General features: G+C 39.7%; 1 protein-coding gene across 2 annotated transcripts in view; it reads right to left on the bottom strand.

The window, feature by feature from the left end:
- Positions 1 to 7,159: 7,159 nt before the first annotated feature.
- Positions 7,160 to 26,363, bottom strand: part of MME (membrane metalloendopeptidase) — a 45,285-nt gene continuing 26,081 nt past the window's right edge. For both annotated transcript variants that reach the window (XM_062603431.1, XM_062603432.1), the window contains exons 16-23: positions 25,689 to 25,792; positions 23,638 to 23,696; positions 18,425 to 18,544; positions 17,627 to 17,760; positions 15,227 to 15,292; positions 11,814 to 11,909; positions 11,470 to 11,546; positions 7,160 to 8,556 (exon numbers count right to left, since the gene is read on the bottom strand). In XM_062603431.1, coding sequence (XP_062459415.1) covers positions 8,457 to 8,556; positions 11,470 to 11,546; positions 11,814 to 11,909; positions 15,227 to 15,292; positions 17,627 to 17,760; positions 18,425 to 18,544; positions 23,638 to 23,696; positions 25,689 to 25,792 — 756 coding nt within the window. In that variant the 3' untranslated portion in view covers positions 7,160 to 8,456. The remainder of the gene's footprint in view (positions 8,557 to 11,469; positions 11,547 to 11,813; positions 11,910 to 15,226; positions 15,293 to 17,626; positions 17,761 to 18,424; positions 18,545 to 23,637; positions 23,697 to 25,688; positions 25,793 to 26,363) is intronic.

Genomic DNA, 26,363 nt, shown 5'->3' with positions numbered 1-26,363 from the left:
ACAACAGTAATGGTATTTCTGTGTGTAGAAATCGAGACCTACCTCAGACCCTATCAAAGTTTCCAGACCTGTTCCTGGTTCTCGTCTGACAGTGCTGAGGAGGCTTAGCAGCTGTCTTCCTTTACAGGGATTCTGTGTTTTTTTACTAACGCTAGTGGCATGTGATTAATTACGTTTGCTTTTAAAAATAATTCTGTTGTACAAAGCTGGAGGGAACATCTTTTCCAGTGTGAAAATACAGGACTTAAAAGTTCTTACTGTTTCGTGAGAGGGGTTTTTTTCTGTTCAAAGTTACATAGCGGGGTTGCATATTTCAGTTGTTTACTGACACCTTAAAAAAGTGATCCTGGGGAATTGGTGTTTAGGTTAATTGATTTGCAGGATGTTATTGTGCTTCTCCAGCTGTAGGAGCTGGAGATGAATCCATCCTTGCCGTGATCCAGCTGAAAGGGGCTGACCTGGGCATACCCCAAACTGGATACTTCATGTTACTGGTAACAGGTCAGACCTAATAGCAGCCTCTTACTCTTGATGTTCACGTGGGAGCTGGGTATAATTAGGAACCCGTGCTGACTGGTGAAGGATCTCTCTGAGGCATAGGGCCTGTCCTTTTATCTCCAGCCCTCACCCCAATGTGTTTGCTCTGTTCCCTTTGTCTAGAAAGAGAGTTGTGGCCTCTCAGCCATTTGCAGAGGCCAGCTTGTACCTGTTCGCAGTCATGATGTGTTGATTAATATACAATCAGTATTTAAAGTTTTTACAGCAGCAACGTTTTGGAGCCCTTCAGGTTGCAGTGTCTTCAGCCTGCTGCTATGCAAGGAGGTGTAGTCAGTGACCATTTCAGTGCCAGTGATTCATGAGTTGAGGTGTTATGACAGGAAAAAATTTGGAAGACATTCTTTATTGTGAGGGTGGTGAGGCACTGGCACAAGTTGCCAAGAGAAGTTGTGGCTAACCCATTCCTGGCAGTGTTCAAGGCCAGGTTGGATGGGGCTTTGAGCAACCTGATCTAGTGGAAGCTGACTCTGTCCATGTTAGGGGATTGGAACTTGATGAGCTTTAAGGTCCCTTCCAACCCAAACTGTTCTGTGGTTCTCTGACAGGCTGCAAGGCAGATAGAGTTCACACCTACAATAGTCTTTTCTGTTGTTACTTATGAAGGTGTATGGTTTAATTAAAGATTGTAAACCTTTGTGTTTCAAGATAGCAGTGGTCACTGGAGGTAGTCTTAACACAGGATGAAGAGTTAATCTGCCAATAGTGTGGTCCTTAAGCTGAATTACTTAAAACTGATTTAATAGATTCTTGATTTAGTAATCAAACGGTAGCTACTAGTACTCTATGTAAGTACCTTATTCTGGGTGGTAATGAAGGGAGAAGGTCACCAGAGAAGCTTCATACTTGGATGAGAAATCCTCCTGGAGAACAACAGTTAACTAGGATTAGGAATGTAGCTGATAAAGACAGTAGGCTTTACCGAGTTCAGTCCTGAAAGGTGTCCTCAGAAAAGGTAGGAAGGGTTTCTTTTAATCTGGGGGAAACATTCTGGTGAGTAGCCTTCTGTAGTTTCATCTGGTTGAAGATGTACTGGACAGCTGGTTTATTTAGCAAAGAGCCTGGGAGTTGCTGCTGGCTACCTCCTTGACACAAGGTCTTCCATAACAGCAGTTGTGAGTTATGCTTTCTGCCATCCATTTTGACATCCATACCTCATCAAGGTGATTAATGACTTTGCCTCAGTTCATTGTCTCATAGCTGGGCTTCAAGCACACAATTTATATAGGCATGAAGCCCAGATCATAAAAGAGTCCAGCCTAGCATAGAAAGTCTCAACATCAGCAGCATAACTACCTTCTGCCCCTATGTTAGGTTCTCATAAAATACTAAATCAAGTTAGTGTCAGTCCTTACGTTCAAGGCTCTTGCTGAAACAGTACCAGGATATCTAAACAATTCTGGATCAAGGGTATAATTGGCAAACCTAGTCTTGAAGCACTGTGTAGCTACTAGAAGGTGACCTGAGCAAGAGGAGGATCTTTTCTCAGGATCTGGTTCAACTCTGGATCAAATTATGACTTCTGAGGTACAACAGAAACCACATCTTACGATTTTTCTGTGTAATGTATTTACATCTTTGTGTCTCCTCCAGCATGAGTATATATAGCTTATATATAACTGTGTGTACATATGCAGGTACATAACTAAATGAAGGTGGATGCTGTATTGCGTGTCAGCTGTTGTAGTGAGGAGGGTAACAGCAAGCATATTCTCAGTATTCTGCAGTGTATCATGGTTGAGGTTTAAGACTTGGAATAGATATGGGATATTTCGTAGCAATTAAGTGGAAATAGTCATCTTGGATAATTTTACAACATCATCAATAAAATCCTCTTACAAGGAAGGAAGCCTTAGGACAATAAAATGGTCTACTTAGTAGCCTTACATGTGTAATCTCACAAAGGATTATTCCAAACCGTGTTCCGTTGTTTCTGTTAGTGTAATAGCTAATTGCTACGTGAGGGTCTGCATGGAAGATGGAAAACATACTGAATGGTACTATTGTTGCCAGGAGGTCAGTGTAAAACAGAAGCTGTGAATGGGAAGTCTGAATACTGTCACCGTGAGAAATTTTGTCCCAGAGGTATGACTGCTAGGTTCTGGTGTGTGTGTAAGATTCTGATGGTACCTGTAAAGGCTCTAAGAGGGTTGCATTGTTTGGACATCAGTGCACGTATTCCTTCCTGGGTACAGGAAGCAGTTCCCTTATCTGAGGTAACAGTCTTTGATGCGAAGTGTTCTAAACATTTGTAGTTACACAGCAGAGTCCCAGGCAGCACAACAGCAGCTGGGCCTGCACGAGGGAATGAATATAATTTCAAAAACAAGGAGGTGAGTAGGACTTCAGGGCACAAATCCAGCCTTCTGCCTGTTACTGAGTCAGAGGGGCTGGTCTGAGCTCATTAGGACCCACATCTATTAAACACTGATTTTATGAGGAAAATTTATTTTCCTGCCTTGGGTCACTGCCATCACTTCCTCCCATATTTGGTTCTGGTATCTCAATGTGTGATGTGATGAGAATTGAATTAATGCAGACCAGAGGAGACATCAAGACACGTGGAATCTGAATAATTTGGGAAAAATCTGCCTGCTGTCAAAACCCAGCGTATTTATTTTTTTAATGATCATTGGTGCCACTTTCATTTGTTTTCTGAACTGTCTGCTTTCTGTTTTGTGGGACATTGCTCCAGTAGTGCAAAGTTGGTTGTATTATATAAAGTAATTCCAGATTCAGCTATGCTCACTAATAGGGTGACTGACTCATTATGTGCATCTTTGATTTTTCTGGAGGAGAATTGATACCAGTGCCTCCTAATAAAGTAACTTTTGGACTTGTTTAGGTTAGTGGGAGGATTTAATTCTGAGATAACTTAATCTTCTTCTATTAGATTATCCTTCTATGAATATTACACCTTCAGAATTAGGTTTTTAATTACTGTTTTTCTGTACTACTGTAGCAATGTAGACACTGTGAGCTGTGCTCCTGTTCCAGCCTTCTTCACTGCTGAGCAATGAAATGACCCAGTGATTTGAATGAAACGCCAGTAATTTGCCCCAAGCACTGAGCTCATACGTGTGTCTGCATGAAATATGATTGTCCATTTCTATGTGGATAAAAGGTAATTATGATTGGTATATGTAGGGGCAGAGATGTATGTATGGAGAGGACACTTCCCGAGCAGCTGGAAAGGTTGTTGCTTTGTGGAATAAGAATTTCTTGATGGTTTAGCTAAGAAAATGAACATTGAACTTAGCAGTCTGTCAGCAGCAGGTCAAGTAAGAAAAGCACTGGGAAATACTTAAAGGAAAATTATACATGCTGTGGTATATTACAGAAACATCAAAACTTTCCCTGTGTTGAGTTAAAAAGGAAGGAGTCCAGGAGAAGGAGCGGGGGGGGGGGGGGGGTGTGGACACAGGGACGGGACACATACACCCAAGGAATCTGGATGCATTATGGATCCCCAGCGCTTGGCTTTTCCTGGAAGGTTAACGCAAGGGTCACTGCTGTGCTAGGAAACTAAAGGATCCTTTGGGTCAGTAGCTGAACTATGCAGTAGGGAAAAAGTCTCCTTTCTATGGCCTTAGTTTTATTTCTGGACATCTTTGTCTGACAAACCTTTCATCTGATGTCCATATATGGAGTTGGGTTTTTTTTGTTATCTTCTTGTTTTCATCTGAATTTGCCATGAATGAAGGGTGATTTTTAAGGTAAAGGATTAGCATCAAGACATTCAGTCCCTGTGAGAATTGAAATGAGGTATGGCAACCTTTGAATTGGAACGTGTCCTTACTTAAACTGTGAGCTTATCTAGGATTTGGTGGTGCTAAAGTTTGGAAAGAACAAACTATGACCATGATTAACCAGTAATGCTCTTTGAGAAAAGGACTGAGGTACCGGGGTGGGTTCCAACTGTGTGTTGCTGCCTTCATGCCTCATTTTGCATTGGAAGGAAGCCTTGGGGCACATGCAGAGAGTGAAGCACAGCCTGATCTGAATGATCAAGAGACAGGACCAAGTGCCAGAGTTCTGATTCCAAGTGCAGCCTGTAGGAAGTGGGATTGAATCACCTTAGTTCTTACCTCTGCTGACACTTTTCTTTGTTGGTTAAGCACAATGCTGGGGAAAATCCTTTATTGGACAATTGTTACTCATAAGCCATATGGGTGAAGAGCTCTCTGAAAAATGTTATGGAACATGTGTGAATCCATTGTGGCTCCTGAACACAGTATGTGCCGTGTCTTGCCTATTTCTTGCTGTACTGTGTTTTTCCACCAAGTGTTGCAAAAGATTGAGAAAACTCAGGTCTTTTATGTTTTGGAGCTAACGTAAATGCCCATGATTCAGTATCTGAAACTGGGATGTTCAAAAGTGGGGGTGGGTGGGGAAGAAGTGAATGTAGCATATGTACATATGTAGGAAAATACATTAACACTTGGCTAAGAAGTAGTGGTTAAGGAGTCACTTGTCCAGAAGCAGAAATCTCTGAGGGTTATTCTTAGCAGCATCCTCACCCTTGGAGCTTTTCCATGGGCTGAGTCCAGACACTGGTCTATGGCACAAGGGCCCTGTGGCTGGAGTGAAGCTGGTTTACTTTGAATCATGGCACCTCAGCAGTACTCAGATGAATTATTTAGTGGTGGTTGTGTGTTATGTACGTTTGGTACCTGTTTCATTAATGCCTTACCAATTAATTGACCAATGTCAGTATTTATGTGTATTTTATGTAGTCCCCAAGGTTTTGTCAGTCAGCTGCTGTGGAAAGTCAAGTTAAGTCAACTGAAACAACCAAAAGACATCCATAGAACTATAGTGACTGACTCTTTAGATTTTTAAGGAAGCTGACAGGGATACTGTAAGTTGTTTATAATTTGGTGTTAGGTAAAATGGAATGGGGGGTTTTCTTCAGAAGTATAAACAAATGCAGAAATTTACTGACTGATTCCTGCTATAGCTCAGTCTCGCTGTTCATTAGACTTTCGAGTAACTGTCCTTTCTTGCAAGGAAATATATCATAGAGCTGTTAAATTATTTTTTTTCATGCCTGTAGGTGTTTTTTTCCCCATGTACATTTCATTGGTCTTAACAAGGATGTTGTGATAAAGCAAAAAGCTGAAGTGACATTTCAGCCAAGATGAAAAAATGCAAAATGTGTAATGAGAAGGAAATCGGGCACATACCAGCTCTTCCCTTCAGATTTTGATGCTCTCCTCAGAACTTCAGAGCTCTTGGGGGGTAGGCAGGGTATGATAAGGGCAGCCTGACCAAGCTTTTGAGGAGAGGGGCTGTAACCCTCCCTTGATGACCTCTCCCGCCCCGAAGCTGATGAGTGTAAATCCTGCGCGACTTGTAGCAGCCTCCGTGCAGGCAAAAGCTGGAAATGGCTCTGCAAAACCAGCTTGCAAAATAACGGCTGTTATCTTGGGAGTGCCCAAACTTGTATGAGTGTATTTAAAGAAGAATACAGCGGAGGGAGAAGTTACAGTTTAAGTGGGCAGGAAATGAGTAAGAAACACTGCAGATGGGTTATGTAATTGTATGGTTATTGGCCAGGGATTTATTTCTCTAAGACAATACAGAAGGAAGGTGACTTAAGTAGCTGGAAAAGGAAAACCAGGAATAAAACTATCAAAGGCAAGGGAATTGTAGGATTCTGAATGGAGGAGATAGCCTATATTCATCCACAAATCAATATCAATTTAAATACTCATCAGGTGTTAACAGACTTTTATTTCTTTTATGTATGGAATACTGTCTTTTTCCAGAAATTCCTTGCCTTCTGTTGAGGTAATACTGTTGGGGTTTTGTGTGTGTTTTGTTTTCTTTTTTGTTTGTTTGTTTGGTTGGTTTTTGTTTGTTTTTTTTTGTGTGCCGTTTTTCACTCTTTCTGGTTTTGAGCACTAACAAACACACACTGATTCACACTTCATAAGGCACTATCTTTTTTTCTACATATTGTCACAAATCCTTCAGTGTTCCTGCCAACTTGATTGTAAGCATTTTCTCAGTAAACCAACTACATTTTCTTAGCCAGTGTAGCCAAGGTAGGTAAAATTGATGGAAAACACACTTTATCAATGCAGCGTTTGTGTCAGTGATACCATCTTTACTGGTTTTAAAACTTTCGGCAATGAGTCTGGCAATTTACTGAATTCACAGGTGCCTCATGCCAGGCTCATGGAAATGCTAGAATGGACCAGTGCCTTTGTACACAACTTGAGCTACTCCTGTGAAATCCAGGAGTGTTTAAATGTGGAACTGAAGAAGCAGAAAACATCAATGCTGCAGTGAGTGGCATGTCCTTCAGTTTTGTTTTTAGTTCTGCTGGTTTTCACTCTGCCTCTCTTTAGTGGTCAGGACTGACTTGCTCATACTGTGGCAAGAAAGTCCTGGAACAGAAAGCTTTCTGCAGTCAAGTCTGGTGTGATTTCCATAGGTACTAAATAACCTACTGACATCTACTTGTAAACTAGAAGAATATGATGTAAATTGTCCTTGTGTTGCTTGTTACAGATGCTGAGGTGCGGTGCTCAGGGTGAGTACAGAAATGTATTTGCAGAGGGGATTTTTTTTTTTTTTTAAAGAACACACATTGAAATTGGCTCATAATTTCAGTTTATTATCAAAATGTTTTGATCAGATGACAAAGTCGGAAAGCTAAAAGGAACATAGGTTTTTAAATACACCTATTGTAGCAGTCATCTGAGGTATCTGGTACTTATTTTTGGAAATGTTTGCTTTGATATACAAAGCAGTAAGTTCCTTTGCAATCTGCATGAGGATGTTTAATACATATCACTGCAGATTTAAAGCCTTTTACCTTCTTACTTAAAGCTCCTTCTGATTCTTGCAATCACTTGTGCAGCTTCACTGATGTGAGGACTGACATCGATCAGAACATGTACAAATATTGTGCAGGATCAGACCCTATACACTGAGAAAGTCAGCCTGAAAACTTGAACATTGGTGTACTCCATTGGAGAGCTCAGTTTTATAGACCTATATTATTGCCTGATACCATGCTTTACTCAAATTTCCCAGTTCTGTGCAGCCACTGATAAAATATATTACAATGCTTTAAGTCAAAAGTGTAGCTTGGATTTAAATATAAAAACTATGATTTATACATTACTAGAAACTTTAAAAAAGACAAAATTCAGAGAAAGCAAGAAAAAGCTTAGAAAACTGTGAAAGGGTCTTTGATTGCAATCTTACAGATTATATGTTCAAAAATTAATAAATTACCTACAGTTACCTACAATTACCTGCAGTTTGGCTGGAAAGCAGTAAATAATCTGTTGTAAATAGTGACTTCAGGTAGTACACACTGGAATAATTAGTGAGTTACTTAAGTACAGCAGGTCTTTGGACTCCTCTTGTGTAAATGGTTTCAAGTAAAAATAATATTTGGTAGAATAGATCTATCATAACAGCAGGGGTACAAAGTCTGACAGGATATAAGCTGCTACTATCATGTTTTGATGTCTAAAACAGGGTTACTTAATATTTCCTCCCTATGCCTGATGAGAAATACACATTCACCGACCTTTGGGAGATAACGTGTTACATTTTGACATTTTAAAACAAAGCTAAAAAGCCACTGGTCAGTGGGGACCAGGTTTATTACAAGTGAATGGTACTGTATGCTGTCCAGTGACTTAGATTCTGCGAGGTTCAGTGTTAGGAAAAGCAGCCAGTCAGCTAGAGCAGCTAATTGCTGCATTGGCATTAGTTCTTTATTTGATGTTTTGGGGTGTGATTTTGTTGGTTTGCCTGTTTACTAAGAATTACAGTGAGTACTTTAGCATATTCTGCTCAGTTCTCTTCATCTTCTCAAAATAAGTTCAAAATTTCTGTTCTGGAAAGCTTCTCGAGATGAAAGGCTTACAGTTCTGTCACCAAACACGGCACTTTTTAGCAGGATCCATGTAATTTCTGTTGGTGCATGAAAAGGCTTCAGAAAACTCTGGAGAGTTCTGCAATGATCCTATGACCCTTTAAAACAAAACAACATCTTGTAATTGTTGCTTTCCTTTGTTTAAAACAAACAAGACGAGTCACATCTGGAAACTTTTTGTTGTTGCACATCACCTCAAAATACTGTGGGAAATGCCTGCATTTCTGAACTCTGACTATTGCTTCCATTTCATCTCAAGCAGCGCCTGTATTTTCTCTTTTCAGTTTGTATGGTCCCTGTTGACCCACTTCCCCCCCCCCCCCCCAAAGAACAGGACCTGTCCTTTCTTTGTTACTGGCTCTCACAGAAATCCTCTTTATTTTACTCAGAACAGGTTTATTGCTTATTGTTGGTTTACACTGAGAATTCTTTCACCTATGTTTTCCTGTCAAGTTGCTTAGTAAAGGGAAAGCAAGGCCCTGAGGTAGAAGACTGCAGTGTAACTTCTCAGTAAATGTTCATTTACATTTTTATACCAATCATGTTTCAACTGAGATCACACTGCTTCTCTGAGCATTCTTCACAATTGTTCCAGTGAATGAGTTTCCAGGAAAAAACTCATACAAAGAACAGCTTTCAAGTGAATATGAGGACATTCTAGCCAAAGCAGTTTTTAAATGCATAATTGTGAACATATGTCAATGTATTGAGTTGTTCATTCCTTCCATGGAAATACAGCATGTACATACCTCTGCAGAACAACTATTTCTGCTTCATATGTCAAGTGGAGGTACTGATGTGTATTGACTCTGGACCAGGAATTATTTGAAGAACCATTTCTTTGAGTAATTTGTGATTGTTCTGTGAATAACCTCAGTCATTAGATTTAAAAGAACCAGGCAGCATCTACAGAAGCTGAGGTTAAGCAGCTGACATCTGCAACAATTTGCCTATCTCTACAAGGCCAAAAGCGAGATGACCTACTAGCTGGTCTTGGGAACCAGCAGCGAAACAGGAGGAGACAGCACAGAAAAATGATTACAAAGCAAGTTGTGCGTTTCAGTGGCATAGCAGCGCTTCACTGCTCTTAAGGACCAGAACTGCTAAAATGGGATTTTGCCAGACAAAGCAAAAAGTATTTTGGGTGTAATAAAACTCAGAGTTGTTAATAAGAAATGGATAAACTAGTGGTGGAATAAGAGTCCTGCTTCATTTACTAACAGCCCCAGAACTACCAGGATTTGGTACATAAGCAAGGCTTGACCTGTATCTGTTATACTTGCTCTGTTTTAATTTTGCATGTTAACACTCAGATACAGATTCTCTTCCACCTATCTTTGATGATTATTCAGTCTAAGGCATCTTTCTGTTAACTTCTTATTTATCCAGTGGACAAGAGATTCTACGTGTCCAGTATTCAGAGTTGTTAGCCCATAAACTAAATTTGTACTGTGCAGTTAACCATGTTTATGAAGAGCTGCCTATCCTGCCTGTAAGGAGAAATAGCATGCAGTCAGTGTAGCTGGTGTTAAATGACAAAAAACCCCCACTCCAACCCCCAAATAATAAAAAAGACACAGTGGGAGCTGTTGTGTCATTTAAATAGTATGTCATCAGGCAGTAATTTTGTGTGTATGTCTTGTACTGAAATGCTTTCTATTTTAGAGCTCTTAAGGAGGCCTCACCTGAAAATTACTTCAGTTCTAAAAATGTTAATATGGTTTCTCATTAATACTTGTGTATGAAGTTTATAGCTGTTCATACTGATGTAAAAACGGAACAATACGTGATGTAATATATCCAAGATACATGCAAATCCAGTTACACAAAGATGCTGGATTTCTAAGGGCTTGTGACTTGCACAAATGTGAAACACAAATAGGAGACACAGTTCTGAGGAACCTCGTCAGCCTTACAACCCCGGGTGCTGAGGGGTGGGACTTGAGGCATAAACTGTCTCCAGGAGGAATCTCAAGATAGTACAGAAACCACCCACGGTGAAATGCCAGTCAAGTAGCAATTGAAGGAACAGTTGCTGCTTTCACTAAATATTTGGGTATGTGGGATAAACAAAATAATTCTGAAAAGCCATTGAAAGAAAGATATGGGAATTAATAGTACCAGGAGAGAAATTTGCTATTGTGTACAGAAATCCTGGAGATGACACAGCCTTCCAAAGCAAACAGATGCTGTGATGTCTACATTATCACTTGATCTCATGGCATTTGACCAAGCCAATTTAGTAAAGTAAAAAACTTTGTTACACAACTGATGGGTAGGTTGCTGTGATTTCAGTTAAAAAGAAAAGGTCCTAGTCTGGCCCAAAGACTTCCACCCTGATCAGCCAAGTTCCCTGCATGACTCTACTGAACTTGAGCCCGCCTCTCCGTGGGAAGGCTGGCTGAGTACACAAGGCAGAAAATACAAATCTGCTTATTGCATCACAGTATCGGGCTTGTGGCTGATTGAGGGGCAGTGATCTTCCACCTAAAACCCACTTCTGTTCCTCTTGCAAGACGGAGCAGATGGTGACCTTGTATAACACCTGTGACACAGTGGAGCTCCAGGCCTGGGCTGCAATAGATACTCTGAGAAACGCTGTCAACGTAATAGCAAAGACAGGCCATTCCACTCTGGAACAGAAGAATGTCTTTCTAGCTGTAGATGGCAAAGGCCATTAACAGAAGGTCGTTTTATCTCATGTTAGTGTTGCTGTTTAAAAGAAGATGAATTTTTTTTCCATGCTTGGAAGAGTAAAATCCTTGCACTTCACAGATTAACTTGAGACTTTTCCTGCGACGTTACTGAAGGATGGAAGTTCATCCATCAGATGACACAGACTATCTGTCTTTCTCTTAACCACCTCCAGTGTGTTGTGTCTGTATATGTGTGCATGCCTAAATCTACCCTGGTAAGTGCACCCTAGCTTTTTGTGCAAAGTTTTTTAAATTCTATAGCTGAAAGCTGTCTTGCACCTAGGAAGTGCACTGAAGATTATTGTGTGTGCTGACCTGAATTTGCCTGGGCTGTGCACGTCAGTTTTGATGGAATTCACAGCATATTCTGGTCTGTATGTTCCACACCATACCTAAACACATAACAAAGAAAAGCATTTGTTAGCCATAAGATTGTCCAGGAAGAGACCTGCTCTCGTTTTGTGGCTGAATTAATGTATCTAGGGATGACAAAAATTACCTAACAGTAATTTATTTTCTCTACTTCATAGTGAACACTGCCCATCTTAGCAACTCTGCCAGCTCTTAGTAAAACTATGGTCAGCCTGTTCTTTCCAATTTACTGTTAAACTGTACCTTCAAGTGATTTTCAAAGTCTTCAGTCAAGAAGTATAGAATACCTGTGCAAAGTTCACAAAAAACAGCTGTTTGTGGTTCATTTCAAGACCAGGAAGAAGTTTTTCTTTTCCATGCTTTTCCACAAAGTTTTCATAGGCCTGTAGAATGAATCGAGTAGAAATGTTAACAATTTCCAGCACGGACAGTCAAAATGAAATTATGACAAGGAGGAACATTCTTTGACATACTTCTTCATGGAATACCTTGGCCATCCATCTCGCCACGTGCCACCTTTTAAGCAGGAAATGAGAGGGACATTTCTTACTACTGTGATAACAGCAGCCTGACTGAATCAAGGAAGCTTTCCCATTGGATGTGCCTTACAGTGCTGTTCTACAGCAGGTTTAGTGAAGCTGCCTGAATTATATTGGAATACATAGTTAGAGAAACAGGCCTAAAGGTGGCAATTTATTGTAGCAAAAAAACCCAAGGCTAATGGAATAATTTCAGTAAGATGAGTACACTTGGAATAACAAGATTTTTGCATAATTACCCATCTGTTTACAGGGGAAGAAATTAAGAATGCAAAGGAGGATAGTTGTGTTCTGAAATACAGCAGCTACTGACAGTTTATGCTACTTTTCAGTGAGCTTTATAAAAATTAATGTATTAAATTCCACTGGACTGTTACATATTTATCTAGCAAATTCTTTCATAGGGTTAATAAATGACTGCATAAAGCAAGGTGCTTCTGTCTTTAAAGAGTAGAATATGTTCTATAACAGAAATAATTGTGATTTTTCTGACATCAGCTGAGGGGTAGGTGGCAAGCTCTGTGCTAAACCAGCCTCCCAGCTGCTGGGGTTCCAAGCTGTCAGTACGAAGACTCACCAGCAGCAGCTTTGTCTCCTGTGGGTCAGGCATTGCTACCAGTTACTCTCCTTATGTTCCTCCACATGGAAATGCATGCTGCTGTGCTGCTTTCTAAGGCACAGTCCCAAAATGAGTCTACCTGTGGCATCTCGCATGATTTGGGGATTCCCTGTGTGTGTATCCCTGGCTGAGTGACTTGGCTGGGCAGGCCAGCCTGCCTCTGCTCAGGGAGGCACAAATAATCTCCAAGACAATCCAGGTGGGATTCATTCCTCCCCTACTTGTTCATCTTTTTCTCTTCCCCTTCTTCTTTGCATTACACCTGAGAGATCTGGAGTAAAAGCTGCAGCTGTGGCAAACAATTATTCTAGTCTCTGATTCTACAGGCAGGTATTTGCTGCCTGTTTACAGTTTGTTCTTCTTCCAAATGTTTTATCACATAAGTGTATTTTTTTTCCCCCACAACTATTGACTTACAGTCTAAAATACTATACTTATGGTAAGATTTGCTTTCCCTGTACACAATGCGGAGCTCTGGAATTCAATATTACTAGCACAAAACTGATTCTTCAGGGAGAAGACATGAATTTTATCAATCTCTAATGTTGCATTATGAAAAGTAGATTTTTCACTGTGATTTTGTTTTAAAGCAAATTGCAGAAGATTTTAAAAGCTTTCCACAGTAAGAACAATTGCTTTCATGTTTCTTATGAAGGCTATGTGCCAAACAATGTGTTGTTAGTATATCATTACTGATAGAAAGATGCTAACAAACTGGAGAAATGTTATGACTAAAGTCAGTGCCAATCTACAATACGAGGCAAGCCAATCAACTGTACATACAAGTTCAAGTTGAGGAATAAGTGGTTAACAGGTCTACTGAAAAGGCTTGGAAGTTTTTAGTGGAAAACAAGCTGAACAAGAGCCAACACTGCCACAGTATCACACAAAAGGCAAGTGGCATGTATAAACAGAAGTGTCTTATGAAGTATCCTTCTATGCTGTTTGGTATTGGCCAGGTCTCAGCTGGAGCCCTCTGTCCAGTTTTGGGCACTGCACTTTTAAGAAAGATGTAGACCAACTGGAGAGAGGCCAGAAGAAAGCAGCAAGACTGAGCAGAGGTCTAGCAAACATGACCTATGAGGAAAGATTGAAGGAATTGGGTTTGTTTAGTCTGAAGAAGAGAAGTCTGGGCTTTCAAGTATGTAGCAGTCTTCAAATATGAAAAAGGTCACAGAAAAGAAAGGAGCAGATTGCTCCATTTCCACTGTTGAAAGACACGATGGCACTCAGGGAGTAAGAAGAGGTAGCAGAACTGCTCATACGGTATGTCTGAATGATACAGAAATGGTTGATTCTACCTGCTAGGAGGTGGGGGTGGGATGACTAGATGGCCTCTCAGGATTCCTTTTGGACCCTTTTTTAATATTCATATGATATAATAATAGTTATGAAAATCTTTTTTTGTAATACTTCTGACCTTTTTTTTTTTTTTCTGGCTGCTCTCTTTTCCTTTCAAAAAGAGTGCCCCCTTTTCGTGGACTTGTACTGTTGGGGTTTTTTAAATGCGTAAGTGTTCCAGTAACTGAAGATTAGATTAATCTAATATGCCCTACTGACACCTCTTTTATGCTTCCAAGTCATTCTTTAGACTCTTACTAATAATTGTATTTGCCCTCAAATGTGTGTATTTCTAGTAAATTAAGTGTTGCTGATGGCCATCCTTTGCAGAAGCTGTGATGGTAACTTTGAGAAGTGTGCATGTGCCTGTGCATCCCAGCAGCACTTTGCTGAGGAATGAGAGCGCTCTGGTTGTCAAGTGCTGAATATTTTTGCCTTAGAACAAGGTGTTCGGGGAAGGAGAGGGAGGATCATGTTGTTAAAGCCTGCAACCACCAGGTTTGCAGGTAACAGGAAAAGTTCATAGAGAAGCTGACTTGCTTTTTGCCTCCCAACTCATAGTCACAAACAGAAGACCCCTGCTGCTTTTGCTTTCAGTGTTAAAGCTGGCCACTCTAAGGAGCTGAGTTTTTCAGATGAAAGGAAAGCCAAAAAGCATGCAAGCTTCCACAGAAGGCTTAGCACTGGGACTCCAGATGTCACTGGTATCTTTGGATACCTGTACAGGGGACCTAAGTCACTTGTACAGAATATTTTGAACAGTTTTTGAACAGTGAATAGTGTTTCATGTAGACAGAGACTGTTTATGGATCAGAAGAAAGTAATTCTCTCCTTTGTGACATAAAAAGAGCTGGTGAAGACAGATAGCCAGAGGCAGACAGCTGCTCAGTATCATCAGAGCAGTTAGGTGATGGTCCAAGTGTGATTCATTAAATGTTTTCATGCTACACATTTGTTATTCACAAATGGAAAACAACAGAAGTCAGCTGAAAAAGAAAACACTAGGAACAGGTAGCATGTATCCTGAAATAATAGGAAGAAAGAAACACAATAGCTGGTCAATAGTCTTAAACCATGCCTTGATGATGCAGTAGGTACAGTCCTGTCCCTAACACAAAAATGTTTCTTCTTCAAAGGCTCTGCAATTAATTTTCTTAATATATGATGATTTCAGCTAAAATTAGAAAAGAGTACTTCTTACCTTATATGCTTGTCTAATACCCCCATTATCAGCAATGTTTTCTCCTAGTGTATTGATTCCACTCAGCTGTAAAACAAAAAGGAAAAAGTACACATTTCTGAAAAGAAGAGCTTATCCAAGGCCTGTAATGTCAGGTTTGTGAGTTGGGTTGTTGTTTTTTTTTTGTTTTTTTTTTTTTTTTTTTGTTTTAAATTTATTTTTTCCCTTCCCACTTTTGAAAGGCAAAAATTCACATAAAATTTGAAGTTTTAGCAGAAGATTATGTGAACATCTCTGAAGAGTCTTTGCCTCTCTTGTCTCAAAATCTGTGTAGATACTGTTGTTTTCCCTTATCCTCCTCCTTCCCCTACAGGCAACTTTCAAGGCTCTCATATACCTTTTACCCAGGTTTTCTGATGCTTAGTCATTCATTCAGTCTTCCTATTTTTTATCATATTTTTAACGCTTAGTTTCTTACTACAGTTCCAGTTAGAGGAAGTGGACAGAATCTGTCTGTATAGTCTGCATATTAAAATCCAAAGTCCAAATAGCTGAAATGATCAGGTAGCAGCTGTCAGCAAATCTGCTAGGAAGTATTTGTGTATTAGGCAAGTTAGGTAGCAAGATACATAGAAGATACCTATTTAGCTGGTACAGTATTAAGTCAGTAAAGTGTCAGTGAAGTGTCATTAAAGATGATGATGCTTTGGTAATGGAGAGTCTGCAATTTAATTTTTTTAAAAAGCCATATTTTTACCCTTTAGCCCAAGATACTGGGCTATGATATTCAGAGTTGCAAAACCTGGAATTGTCATTAGATTGAACTCAATGTGTGGAAAAAATGGCAGAAAAGTATGTTAATGTATTCAAGTTTTACTGGCTTGTCTATAAGTCTTAACGGTTTAACACACAGATCAGGAAAACCTAAGGGCTGGAAGTTTTATCTTTTCTCTACTCTGTATGACAGAAAATATTCTCAGCCTCTAAAAACCCAGACAGTAGTAGTCAGAGAAATAGTTTCTTGTGTCTTCTCTTTCATCACTTTAACTGTCGGAGATCTCATCCAAGAGAAATTTTGTTCTTTACAGAAGAACAGCTGGTGGCACGGTTCAGTGCTTCATGTGGCATTATCCACTGATGTCCAAAATAAACAAGGTGGATGTTAAAAGTAGTAAGTAGTTTTCCACAGTGCAACGCAGCTCCTGTCATAAACTGCTTTACTACCTTTCCTGAGCACCAGTGATGCAGGGGCTGACACTCACTTGTCATGTCACTAGCTGTGTGAAAGATGTAGGACTGTGAACTAAGTACTGAACTGGTGTGCAGGATGTACCTCAGTTGCCAGTGATGGCAGCTCAGGTAGTAATAATAGTGGTACAAATCTGCTCTCTGTAGTTCTGAAGTAGGTGCACTGCCAGCCTGGGACAGTAAAATCTCTATGGGAGCAGGGTGGAAGCACTGTGAAGATGATTAAACTGTCTGTAGATGATAAAAGACACAATGTAGGTGCATTAGCAGAGTATTTGGAGACCCCTGAAATGATATGCTGTGAAGTGCTGTGTTACGTATGCAGGGCTGTCTCCTTCCAGTGGCAGTTTTGCAGCTTGCATTTCCTAGGAAGGGACCGATCTGCTGATCAGTATGTGTAATTGTATCACTGTCACCTGCTTCAGTGAGTTAAAAGGAATATTGATCTTGTTGGGACACAGAATAGACTGATCCTGCTAACTGTTCTCATTAAATTTGGTCTTCCGGACATACACTGAATGCCTACTGATGTTAACTGCACGGAGTGCAATAAATGCAGTCACATTTAGACTGCCTGCCTCCTAAATCTGCAGACCACCTCTTCCTCTCCTGCCATACCCTGATTCTTTTCAGACCTTTTAGCTCTGTAGTACAGACTGTTCTTTGGGGGAAAGAGCAGGAAAGTTTTGAGTGAAGGAAAGCAGCAAGCAGGTTTGGTTTTGTTGAGGATATATATTATTTGTGCATGAAGTTTTGTGGAAATGCAGTTCAAAGTTTCTTTCCCCCTGCCCTGTTCCTTTTGTGGAATTAAAAAAGAGCATAAGAGCATTTGAAGGCCCAGAAAGGCTTCTAGGCAAAGGCCTAGAAAGGACTGCTACTTGTTTGTAATGATAAGCCCTGCCTCTGTCAAAACAGTCAGGGTATGTGTGACATTTTTACCACTACCTTTAATTTTAACAATCTGTTTTGTCTCCCCTCTCCCTTCTTTTCTTTCTTTATTTGTTTACTGTCAATTTTTATTTTTATTTTTTTTCCTTTTTGGTGTAGGCATGACAGTACTGGCCATAAGCTAAGACAGCATTCATGTAAATAAGGGTTTGCATGTTTCGGACATAAGATTTCATGCTTCCTCATTAAAAATAATTTTGGTAGTTACAAATAAGTATGACATACATGCTGTCCACCTGCTAGGTCCCATGAGAAGTTTCCATACTGGTACACCATACACTGGGATAGCTCCTTAAAATTGTGTGCTGATTCTTCAGTCCACCAGTCTACAAGGTCTCCATTCTCATTGAAATTTCTGCCTGTAATAGTATGTTAACAGAATTATGTACACAGGAAAAGAGCGGTTTGATCCAGTAAGAAGGGTAGCAAGTAAACAGATGGTAGGGTTTTTTTAGGGTGGTTTTTGGTTTTGGTTGGTTGGGGTTTTTCTTTGCTAAGAGGGTTATATTTCAGTAGAGGAGAAAAACCAAACAAATTCAGATGGAATCTGCAGGTGGTATTAAGGTTCTCTTAGGAAGCCTGGTATAGTTCTGACCTGTTGCTCAATGCTGGATTGACCATTGTGCAGGTCTAGAAATTAACAGTGTGGCTGAGCAGCACGTCTCATGGCTAGACCCGTGAGTTCATGTCTCTACCAGCATAGTGATGCTCCCTGTCCACAATTAATTTGTGGCTTGTGATGGTTTTTGATGTAGCCTTTGGGAAAAGCAAGTGACCAGCAACTAATTTAAAAGCCCTTGTGTGCCACAAGCCCACATCTTAGGCAGTTGCTGCAGCCTAGCATTTTACAGGAGTGTCTGCGGGATTCTTTGGATTATGCTTTTGTGGAATCATCATGGAGAACAATACCATAAAGACTCAGAAATCCAGATTTGGTCTTAAATATGGAAAGTTCATCTTCACTTTTTCTGATCTTTGGAATGATTAAGCACTAATGCATGTAAAAAATTATAAGAGCCTTACCATTGTCATCAAAACCATGTGTGATTTCATGACCGATGACCATGCCTATGCCACCATAATTCAGAGATCTGGGTTGGGATGCACTGAAGAAAGGGGGCTGCAAAATGCCAGCTGGAAAGACTGCAAAAGAACCCACATCACAGTTAAGGCCCTGCCTTATTATCCTGTGTGTGCAGTGTGAACAGACAATTTTTATGGGCTTGAACCAAAGTCGTATTCTTCCCTCAGATATACCACCAGGAGTAGGTGAACTGACACAGGGTAATGGCTGTGGTATAGTGGGCACAGCTCAGCGGAACCACTCCCCTCTTCAGACACCTGCAAAATCATGATCAGCTTTTACTTTGTCTGTGTTAACTATTTTATTTTGCAAAAAAGCAGTTTACTTTTCCAGTTTACAGCACTTACCATCTCAGACTCCTGTATCATTACTAAATAAATTTCACAACATCATGAAAAGTGTAAGAGTGTTCCCCTAGAAGAATAAATTACTTTATAATTGTCCTCATACAAATCAACCTCAGAGAGAGGACTTTATTCTTCCATGGGAAATATCAGTAACTCCCACTAGAATCAACAAAAATAGGCCAAGTTGGCAATGAAAGAACTGGAACAAAGCAGTTCTTTTCACCCACTTCTGTGCTCATTTTTCTAGGCTTTTAAGAAACAGAATAGTAACAAAGAAATCATCTTGCAATTGTGATCTTTTTATAAATGAATTATATAAATTACTCAGTTACACTTTATATCTCATGCAGGCCTCTTCCCTTCAGCCTGCTGCAGCAGTATAAAGTGTTAATTCTCACTCTCACTCTGAATGAGATGTATGCAACTCTACAAAACTTGAACAAAAACAAGTAATTAGATGAGTTTTCACACACAAAAAGAAAGAAAACAGATACTTCTTGCATTTTAGCATAGATCCAGTACAGTTCTAGCGCTTTCTTAGAAGAGGAGAAAGAAGCATGGGAAAATCTAAAATAATAAACAGGCTAGGAAAAACATGTTTCTGCTGTCATGTGTAAACTGCTGCCTACAGTCACAGTAATCCTGTTACAATGTTAGCTCTTCATGGAATTAAATATCCAAATGTTTGGATGTTACTATCGGGAAGTACTGGCAGTAAAGAAGAGTATAAATGTTGTACTGTGTGGTGGGCTATTTTGAAGACTGGCAAAACAGAGCAATACCTGGAGTGCCCAGCATCGGAATGCTGTTCTTTCCGGAGATTACTGCTAGCAAGATGTTTACTTGGAGTCCTACATCCAGATCCTGGTGGCCTTGAATATTACAACTGTGGCTTGCTTGGATGTCAGTCTGTCTTTTGCTTGAAACCAGGGAACCATCTTCCCTCTCTGGAGGCAGACAGTTCCCTGGGACTTTCAGTTTAGTTTAATTAATACTCTATCACTTCATCTATTTTTAGAGTAAAATGTCAGAACTCATAGATGTTATTTATTTTTAACTCAACCCTTCTGGAAACAATATATTCTGTGACTTCTGTTACACAATATAGATCTGTACTGGATAGGCATTCCTCCCACAGTAGGATACATTTCACGCTGAGATTTAAAGAAGTGCAGCTCCTTAGGGATCTAAAGGGCAGATGGTACTTCTCAGCTTTGTGAATATTCAAGGCAGGAAAAGGCATGCAGTATTTCCCTCAGTCTGTGCAGTCATGGACAGAAAAAAAGCTATGCTGCTCTTCTTCCTATATGTGTTTGAGAACAGTAATGCCTTTACCAGTGCTGGCAGTCTTGCACAGTATCCCAAACAGCTGGAAGTGCGGGGCAGTTCAGTTTTGCATACCTGCTGGTGGGTCAGGTAATTGGCACCTAAAGGAACACATAGTGGCCCACCTTACTAGCAGCAGTTTTGCTAATATTTCTCAGGTTGAGTGGGTTTCTGATGATCAGTGCTGCTGATGGAACAGTGAAGATCAGACCATGTTAAAGTGTAATAACGGAGTTCTAAATTTCCTGTGCATCATGCACAGAACTCCTCTTCAGAGGTTTTGTTGTTTTTTTTTTTTTCTTTAAAAGCATAATACTAAGCTAATTCAGACATCACTAAAGATCACACTGCTTTAATTATCCTGTGGCATGCCATAGTTAAAGGATGAGGTAAGAATTTGTGGCTCATATTAACCACCAGTTTCAGTCTCCCACATCATGATTCCTTTTCTACAAATCATCGAACAAAGCTGTTTTAAACAAAACCTTCTGAGCAGATTTTTGAGCTAAATGTTGAGTACTGAGCTAACTGCTTGCTTAGCTTTATCTTCTGTTCAAACTGCACCATCTTGCCATCCTTAACCAAGCAGTGCTGGTTAGTTAAGTCAACGTGGTTTTGTCTCTCTGAAGTCTGTCTTGGATTTCACAATGCTTATTTCATGTTTTACCTTTACAGTCCACTGCAAAGCCAAAGCAGCTTGGGTTAACTGGAAAATTACATGGATCTTGCAAGTTATCATGACATGAAGCCTAAAAATAGGTGAGTGTTGTAGGCTGAATTCCTGTGCAAACAGCACCATCTGTAGTGGACTCTATTCTTTTGTTCTGCTATTGACTGCACAAATACAAGGAGTTTTCTCTGTGCCTCCTCATTCTTGCTTGTGTGATGGTAAGGCTGAAAGTGATGCAGTCCCACTGTGCTCAGAACAGTGCTCTCTGTCATTCTGAAAGTTCAAGCTATTTCAAAGACACAGGTGACTAGTAGAAGGCGGGATCATACTTACAGAAATCTGCTTAATGGATCCCCTGACTCTGTAAAACCTGAAAATCTAGGCCTGCAGGACTTTATTTTTTTTTTTATCTTCCTCAATTCTTCAGTGGGGTCAAAAATAATTAAAAAGGAATAATCCTTTTGGAAAGCTTGGCTTAGTTTGTTGATGTCTTCCATTATAAACCTGCTGCTCTTTCCTTAAATTTCTGCACTTGCAGAACTTTGTTTTTACACAGAGAACACCACCTGTGAAATTTTTAGGATGCTGTTTTAAACATACCCTGATAAACTTGAAAGAAAATTGCATCCACTTGGCTTAGTGTACCTGTACTTGCAGACTGAACAGCAGGGAGTGCTTTTTTTGCAATGTAATAAGAGACTTGGTCCCAAAGTGAAGCTTCAGATCACTGCTGCTGCTGGAGTCTGTCTGGTAGTGGCAGTCATGCAGATCAGTGACACTACTTTTGACACTAGTGTTAAAAGAACCCAGGGGAAGATAGTAGCTGATATTTTTCACCTTGCTTTAATGGTTCATTTGGTAAAAGAAGTGGGATTATATCAGAAGCCATTACTGAAGGCTGAGAAGAAGTGGCAATTTCACCCCTGGCAATGAAAATAATGTCTCCTCCAAATGTTTTCTTTGGAGTCCATAAATAAACAAGAAATAATATTGTTTCATTTCTGTGCAGAGCCCGGCAGGACAAGGATATTTTGTTGTTTGTTTGGTTTTGGCTTTTGTTTGGTTTGGCTTTTTTGTTGTTGTTGTTTGGGGTTTTTTTAATTATTTTTATTTTTCCATTTTTTCATTTTTTCCATTTTTTCGAGAATTATTTTCAGGAGTTATGTGTGGATTACAGTGCCTCACTAATGGCTTAGAAAGGACACTGCAATGTATGAAAGGTAGAAAATAGCAGTACTTGCAGAACAGATCTGACAGAAATATTGTGAGGCATAATTAATGCTGACAACTCTTTGTGGCTCTTGCAGCACTGTGAAGAGAGCTGGTATGGTTCACAAAATGCTCATTGCTTCCATGTTCTAATCTTTAGCTAAAATGGATTTTTTTTTTTTTTTTTAGTGTCTTTAAAAGCATTTTAATGCCTTCTCTCTTATTTTTAATCATAGATAGTTTTGGGTAGGCTGACATTAGAAATGCTTCTACCCAAAAGCATTACAAAACCTATTTCACTGTAATGAACTTTTCTCTTAATTTTTTCCTTGGTTTAATCTACCAGGTTTTCATTTTCATTCTTTTCCACTGCAGAAGAAGCAGAATTAAATGCCACATCAGCAGTGAACTTGAAGTCATCTGGCAGGCTTTAAATCTTAAAAACAGCAATTAAGGATGCCTCAGAATTCCTTAAACTTTTCTCAAGCCATATTTCTCGTAAGAGTGTATGTCAGGACTTACTTTGCATTTATGATAGCTAAGAGTTAAGACTTGCAATTTAAATGGGACTACTTAAAGTAATACTAGTATGGAGCTCTGATATGCTTTGGTTCATAATTAGTTCTTGAAGTGGTGAGTCAATTCTGACTTTTGGGAAATGCTTGTTTCATTGAGCCCAATATTTTATTCTAGTTGTCATGATTATTTTTGCATAAAGAAGGTGGTGATAGAGCCATGTAGGCTCTCTGTATGCCTAAGACTTTAAGCAGCTCTGGACTGGTGACCGTGTGCTCCAGAAGCAGTGAGTGACTCGTGAGCTCTTGGTCTCCTGCCACATGGGACAAAGTTTGCTCAGCACAGCTTACGTGAAGCTGATCACTGGAGTCTTGTCTGCTGAGCACTGGATCTTACAGCTACATATGGACAAGTGCTGGAAATGAGGAAATAAAAACTGAGAATAAGCTGGGTTTTGCAGCGATAATTCAGTGTTACTTCATCATCAAAGGCAGAACGTTTGTTGCCTTGATAATATAAGTTGTTTTAGACTTGTCTCACACTCCACAATTATCTTTATGGAAAGCAAAGTGTAATTCTGGCCTTTCATGTGATACGTTACAGGATTCTGAGCAGTTCAGCCAATAAACTAGTGTATTTATTAACCAGCAGGGTGAAATTGAGCATCATTCCAAAGCCATACTGAAGAAGCTTGTACAAAGAGACTGTGAAGGGACTATAAGGAATGGAAGCCATGTGTACTCTATGGCAGGAAGCTGTGTGACTTTTCTGTAAGCCAGGTAAAAGTGGTGCATACTCCCTCTTCATCCCTTAAAAAGAAAAGACTGGGCCCACCAAATTTGCTTGATTGTTAATCTCACTAATCCAGAATGCTGTTGTTTGCATGGCTGAATCTCAAGCCATTCAAGCCAAGATGAAAACACTATGAATGAAACCTCCGATTTTGCTGTGCTGAAGCTACTCTGCAACCCCTGTATTAATATTGCTTTACTTCCTGATTTTAAAAATACATACATTATTTATACTTTAATGTATAAATAAATACATTAAATCTGTATCCAGTTAGTAAGCTGGTAAACCTTACCTATCTGATTTCGACTTGCTGAATAAAAGGCATTGACAACAGCAGCTCCACTTATCCACCTAGTAACAACAGAAGAATAAATGTTAGAATTTCAGTTCTTAGTGGCAGAGTTAATGATTACTGGAACAAACCCAGAAACTGAGTAACAGAATCAAAGAATAACTGAGGTTGGAACTGGAGATTGTCAAGTGCAACACCCCAGTGCGCTTGGCCTCTGGTTGCATGTGAGGCACTCCAGTCCCCTAATCATTTCTGTAGCCCTTTCCCTTTGTTACTCAAACTGATTAACAATGATACTTAGTTTCTGTTTCTATTTCCACTCACACTGCAGCACTGTCCAGGCAAAACTTCCCAAATAAAGAAACCGAAACATAGAACCTGAGGTTACAGGGGTATATAAACATTTGGGGATAATGCAACTTATTTTAAGACTGCTTACTTAAAAGGATTTCTGTGTCACCTATCATTGTCACACATCCAGCTATCTCAAATACCAGTGCATTAGAAGTAGCAGATCTGAGGCGATTATAATTTTTCCTTAACACAATTTCTTTAGCAATGAAGGTAAAGACAAAGATCATCATGAGCTCTTGTGGCAGAGGCGTGGTTTTATTCATAGTCATATGCTTTATGTAATATCTACTTTCCTTGATGCAAGCTCTCTTGCTTTTGGGTCCACTTTAACTCTCACCCCCTTCCTCTCCCCCCAGTTCACAATTTTGCTGGCTCTCATCACTGATCACCTAATGGAATTCATTGAATCAGAAGCAGGGCTAGCGTTTTGATGTGGTTCACTGGTGTACACATTTAATAATATTTCAGAAAAGATGTTGGAGAAAATGAGATACTGGCTCTACAAAATAAAATAGCTGGGCCTTACACAGCAGAAGTTGTGTTTCCTGGCTCCGTGCTCTCTGAGTGAAATTAATTTCTGTGAGAAATTATCTATTTGATAACTATTGCATATGCCAGTCATACACTATGCAAAGTATTGTAACAGTGGCTATTGCTTGCTTAAGTGAGAATTAATTTGCAGAATAAATGATAACTATCAGAGGATTATCAATTGTGGCTGATACTTCTAGGCTCACTTTAGGTAAACTTTGAATGCAATTAAACTTACAGTAGTTACTCCTGATTAATACACACTTACAAGAACAAGGTGGCTTGTCCATTCAAGGTTTCAGTATCTCCAAGGACGGAGACATGGAGATCTCACAGCCTTTCTGAGTCTTTCATGACAGGGTGAAAAGGTTTTCTTAACATCTAGTCAGAATTCATGTGTTCAAGCTTTTGTCTCTTCTCACTTGTCCTATCTCTGTGCAACTTCAAGAAGAATCAGGCATCTCTGTATCTCCTCCCATTATGTAGCTGAAGACAGCAACAGCTCTTCCCTCAGTCTTTCCTTTTTTAGACCATACAATGCTAGTTCTGATAGCCTCTCCTCAACAGAAGTCCAGCTCTGTAGCCCTTATTCAAGTGAACAGTTGTGCAGAGTTAGCATGTCATATGGTGACCAAAGTAATTTTTCTGATCTGTTTCAAACAGGAAGAGTAGCCAGGACAGCTAGGAGATGTGCCATCTCAGTCTTTGGTACATCTACATTCCATATATAGTAATATATAATATTTTAATTCAGAGCAGGAATACATTTCTGGAATAAATTCTTGCTCGTCTTCACTTAATCATCCTTTCTTTTTTCTCATGCAGTCTCCGAGCAAGAGAAGGAAAATCCTCAGGGATTAATTTAATGTTTCAGATGAATTTATAAAAAGCTGTTCTGCAGGAGTCCACTTAATCCAGTCCAGGGGCTATGGGACGAGACTAGAGCTACTCCAGAATACTTAACCTTCTGCACCATCTCTCCATTTCTTTGCCGTCCTTACTAATGTAGGTCTGGCCTTTAAGAAATGAGCAGTGCCCTCTCACCTGCCCTCCTCATGGCGGAAAAAGTGCAGAAGGAAGGCCATTACTTCATCACCAATTACCCTCTTAAGTAGCTCCCATGGAAACTGGGTGAAAGACTATACACAGTGTTTTTAAATACTTACTCCTCTTTGTCCACCTTTTCTCTAAGCTTTTTCAACCTTTTCTTCTGGGTAAATACTAAATTTTGAATGATGTTTTCAAAGTATTCTTCTTCTTTGTAGTCCAGCTAAAAAGAAAGGGAAAAGTACTCAGAGGTGGTGTTGCTGATTTGCAATGAAAGACACGTGGATCTGGAAAAATCTAGTCTTAAGCATAATGAGCTAAGCAACATGTTTTTGAGTAATTTTTGATCTACAGCTTGAACTTAGTTGGAAGTGCTCTGCTACATCAGAGTTGATATTGTAGCTAGGTATATGTTAGCAGCTGCATCATTTTTTCCAAAGATCTTTATTCCCTCTTTATATATGTATATTGAGTAGAGTTCAGCATTTATTTGCTGGTTTGACCCTAACCTCTGGGAGCTTGAAATCATTAGGTACCAGCTTGGCAAGCTGCAACTCTGCCTTAGAAAGATCACACGAATGAGGCTCAAATGGTGTTTAAGAAAATATACTTTGTTTATATGTCTGTAGTGTTCAAAGTTAAAACTTGGACTTGTAAGACCTACTCTGCACAAAGATACATACATACTAGACACATTAATGGAGTTACTCTTACAAATGAACGTGGGAGGTAAAAGAACACTGAGGTTACATTTTGCAGTGAAAAACCTCACATGCAGTTTAAATTACACAGGT

The sequence above is a fragment of the Pezoporus occidentalis genome, unplaced genomic scaffold (assembly GCF_034315485.1).
Source record: "Pezoporus occidentalis ecotype Australia unplaced genomic scaffold, CSIRO_AGI_Poc_V1 ctg8, whole genome shotgun sequence".
NCBI lineage: Eukaryota > Metazoa > Chordata > Aves > Psittaciformes > Psittacidae > Pezoporus > Pezoporus occidentalis.
The sequence above is the reverse complement of the archived record's forward strand: the minus strand, read 5'-3'. Positions and strand labels throughout refer to the sequence as shown.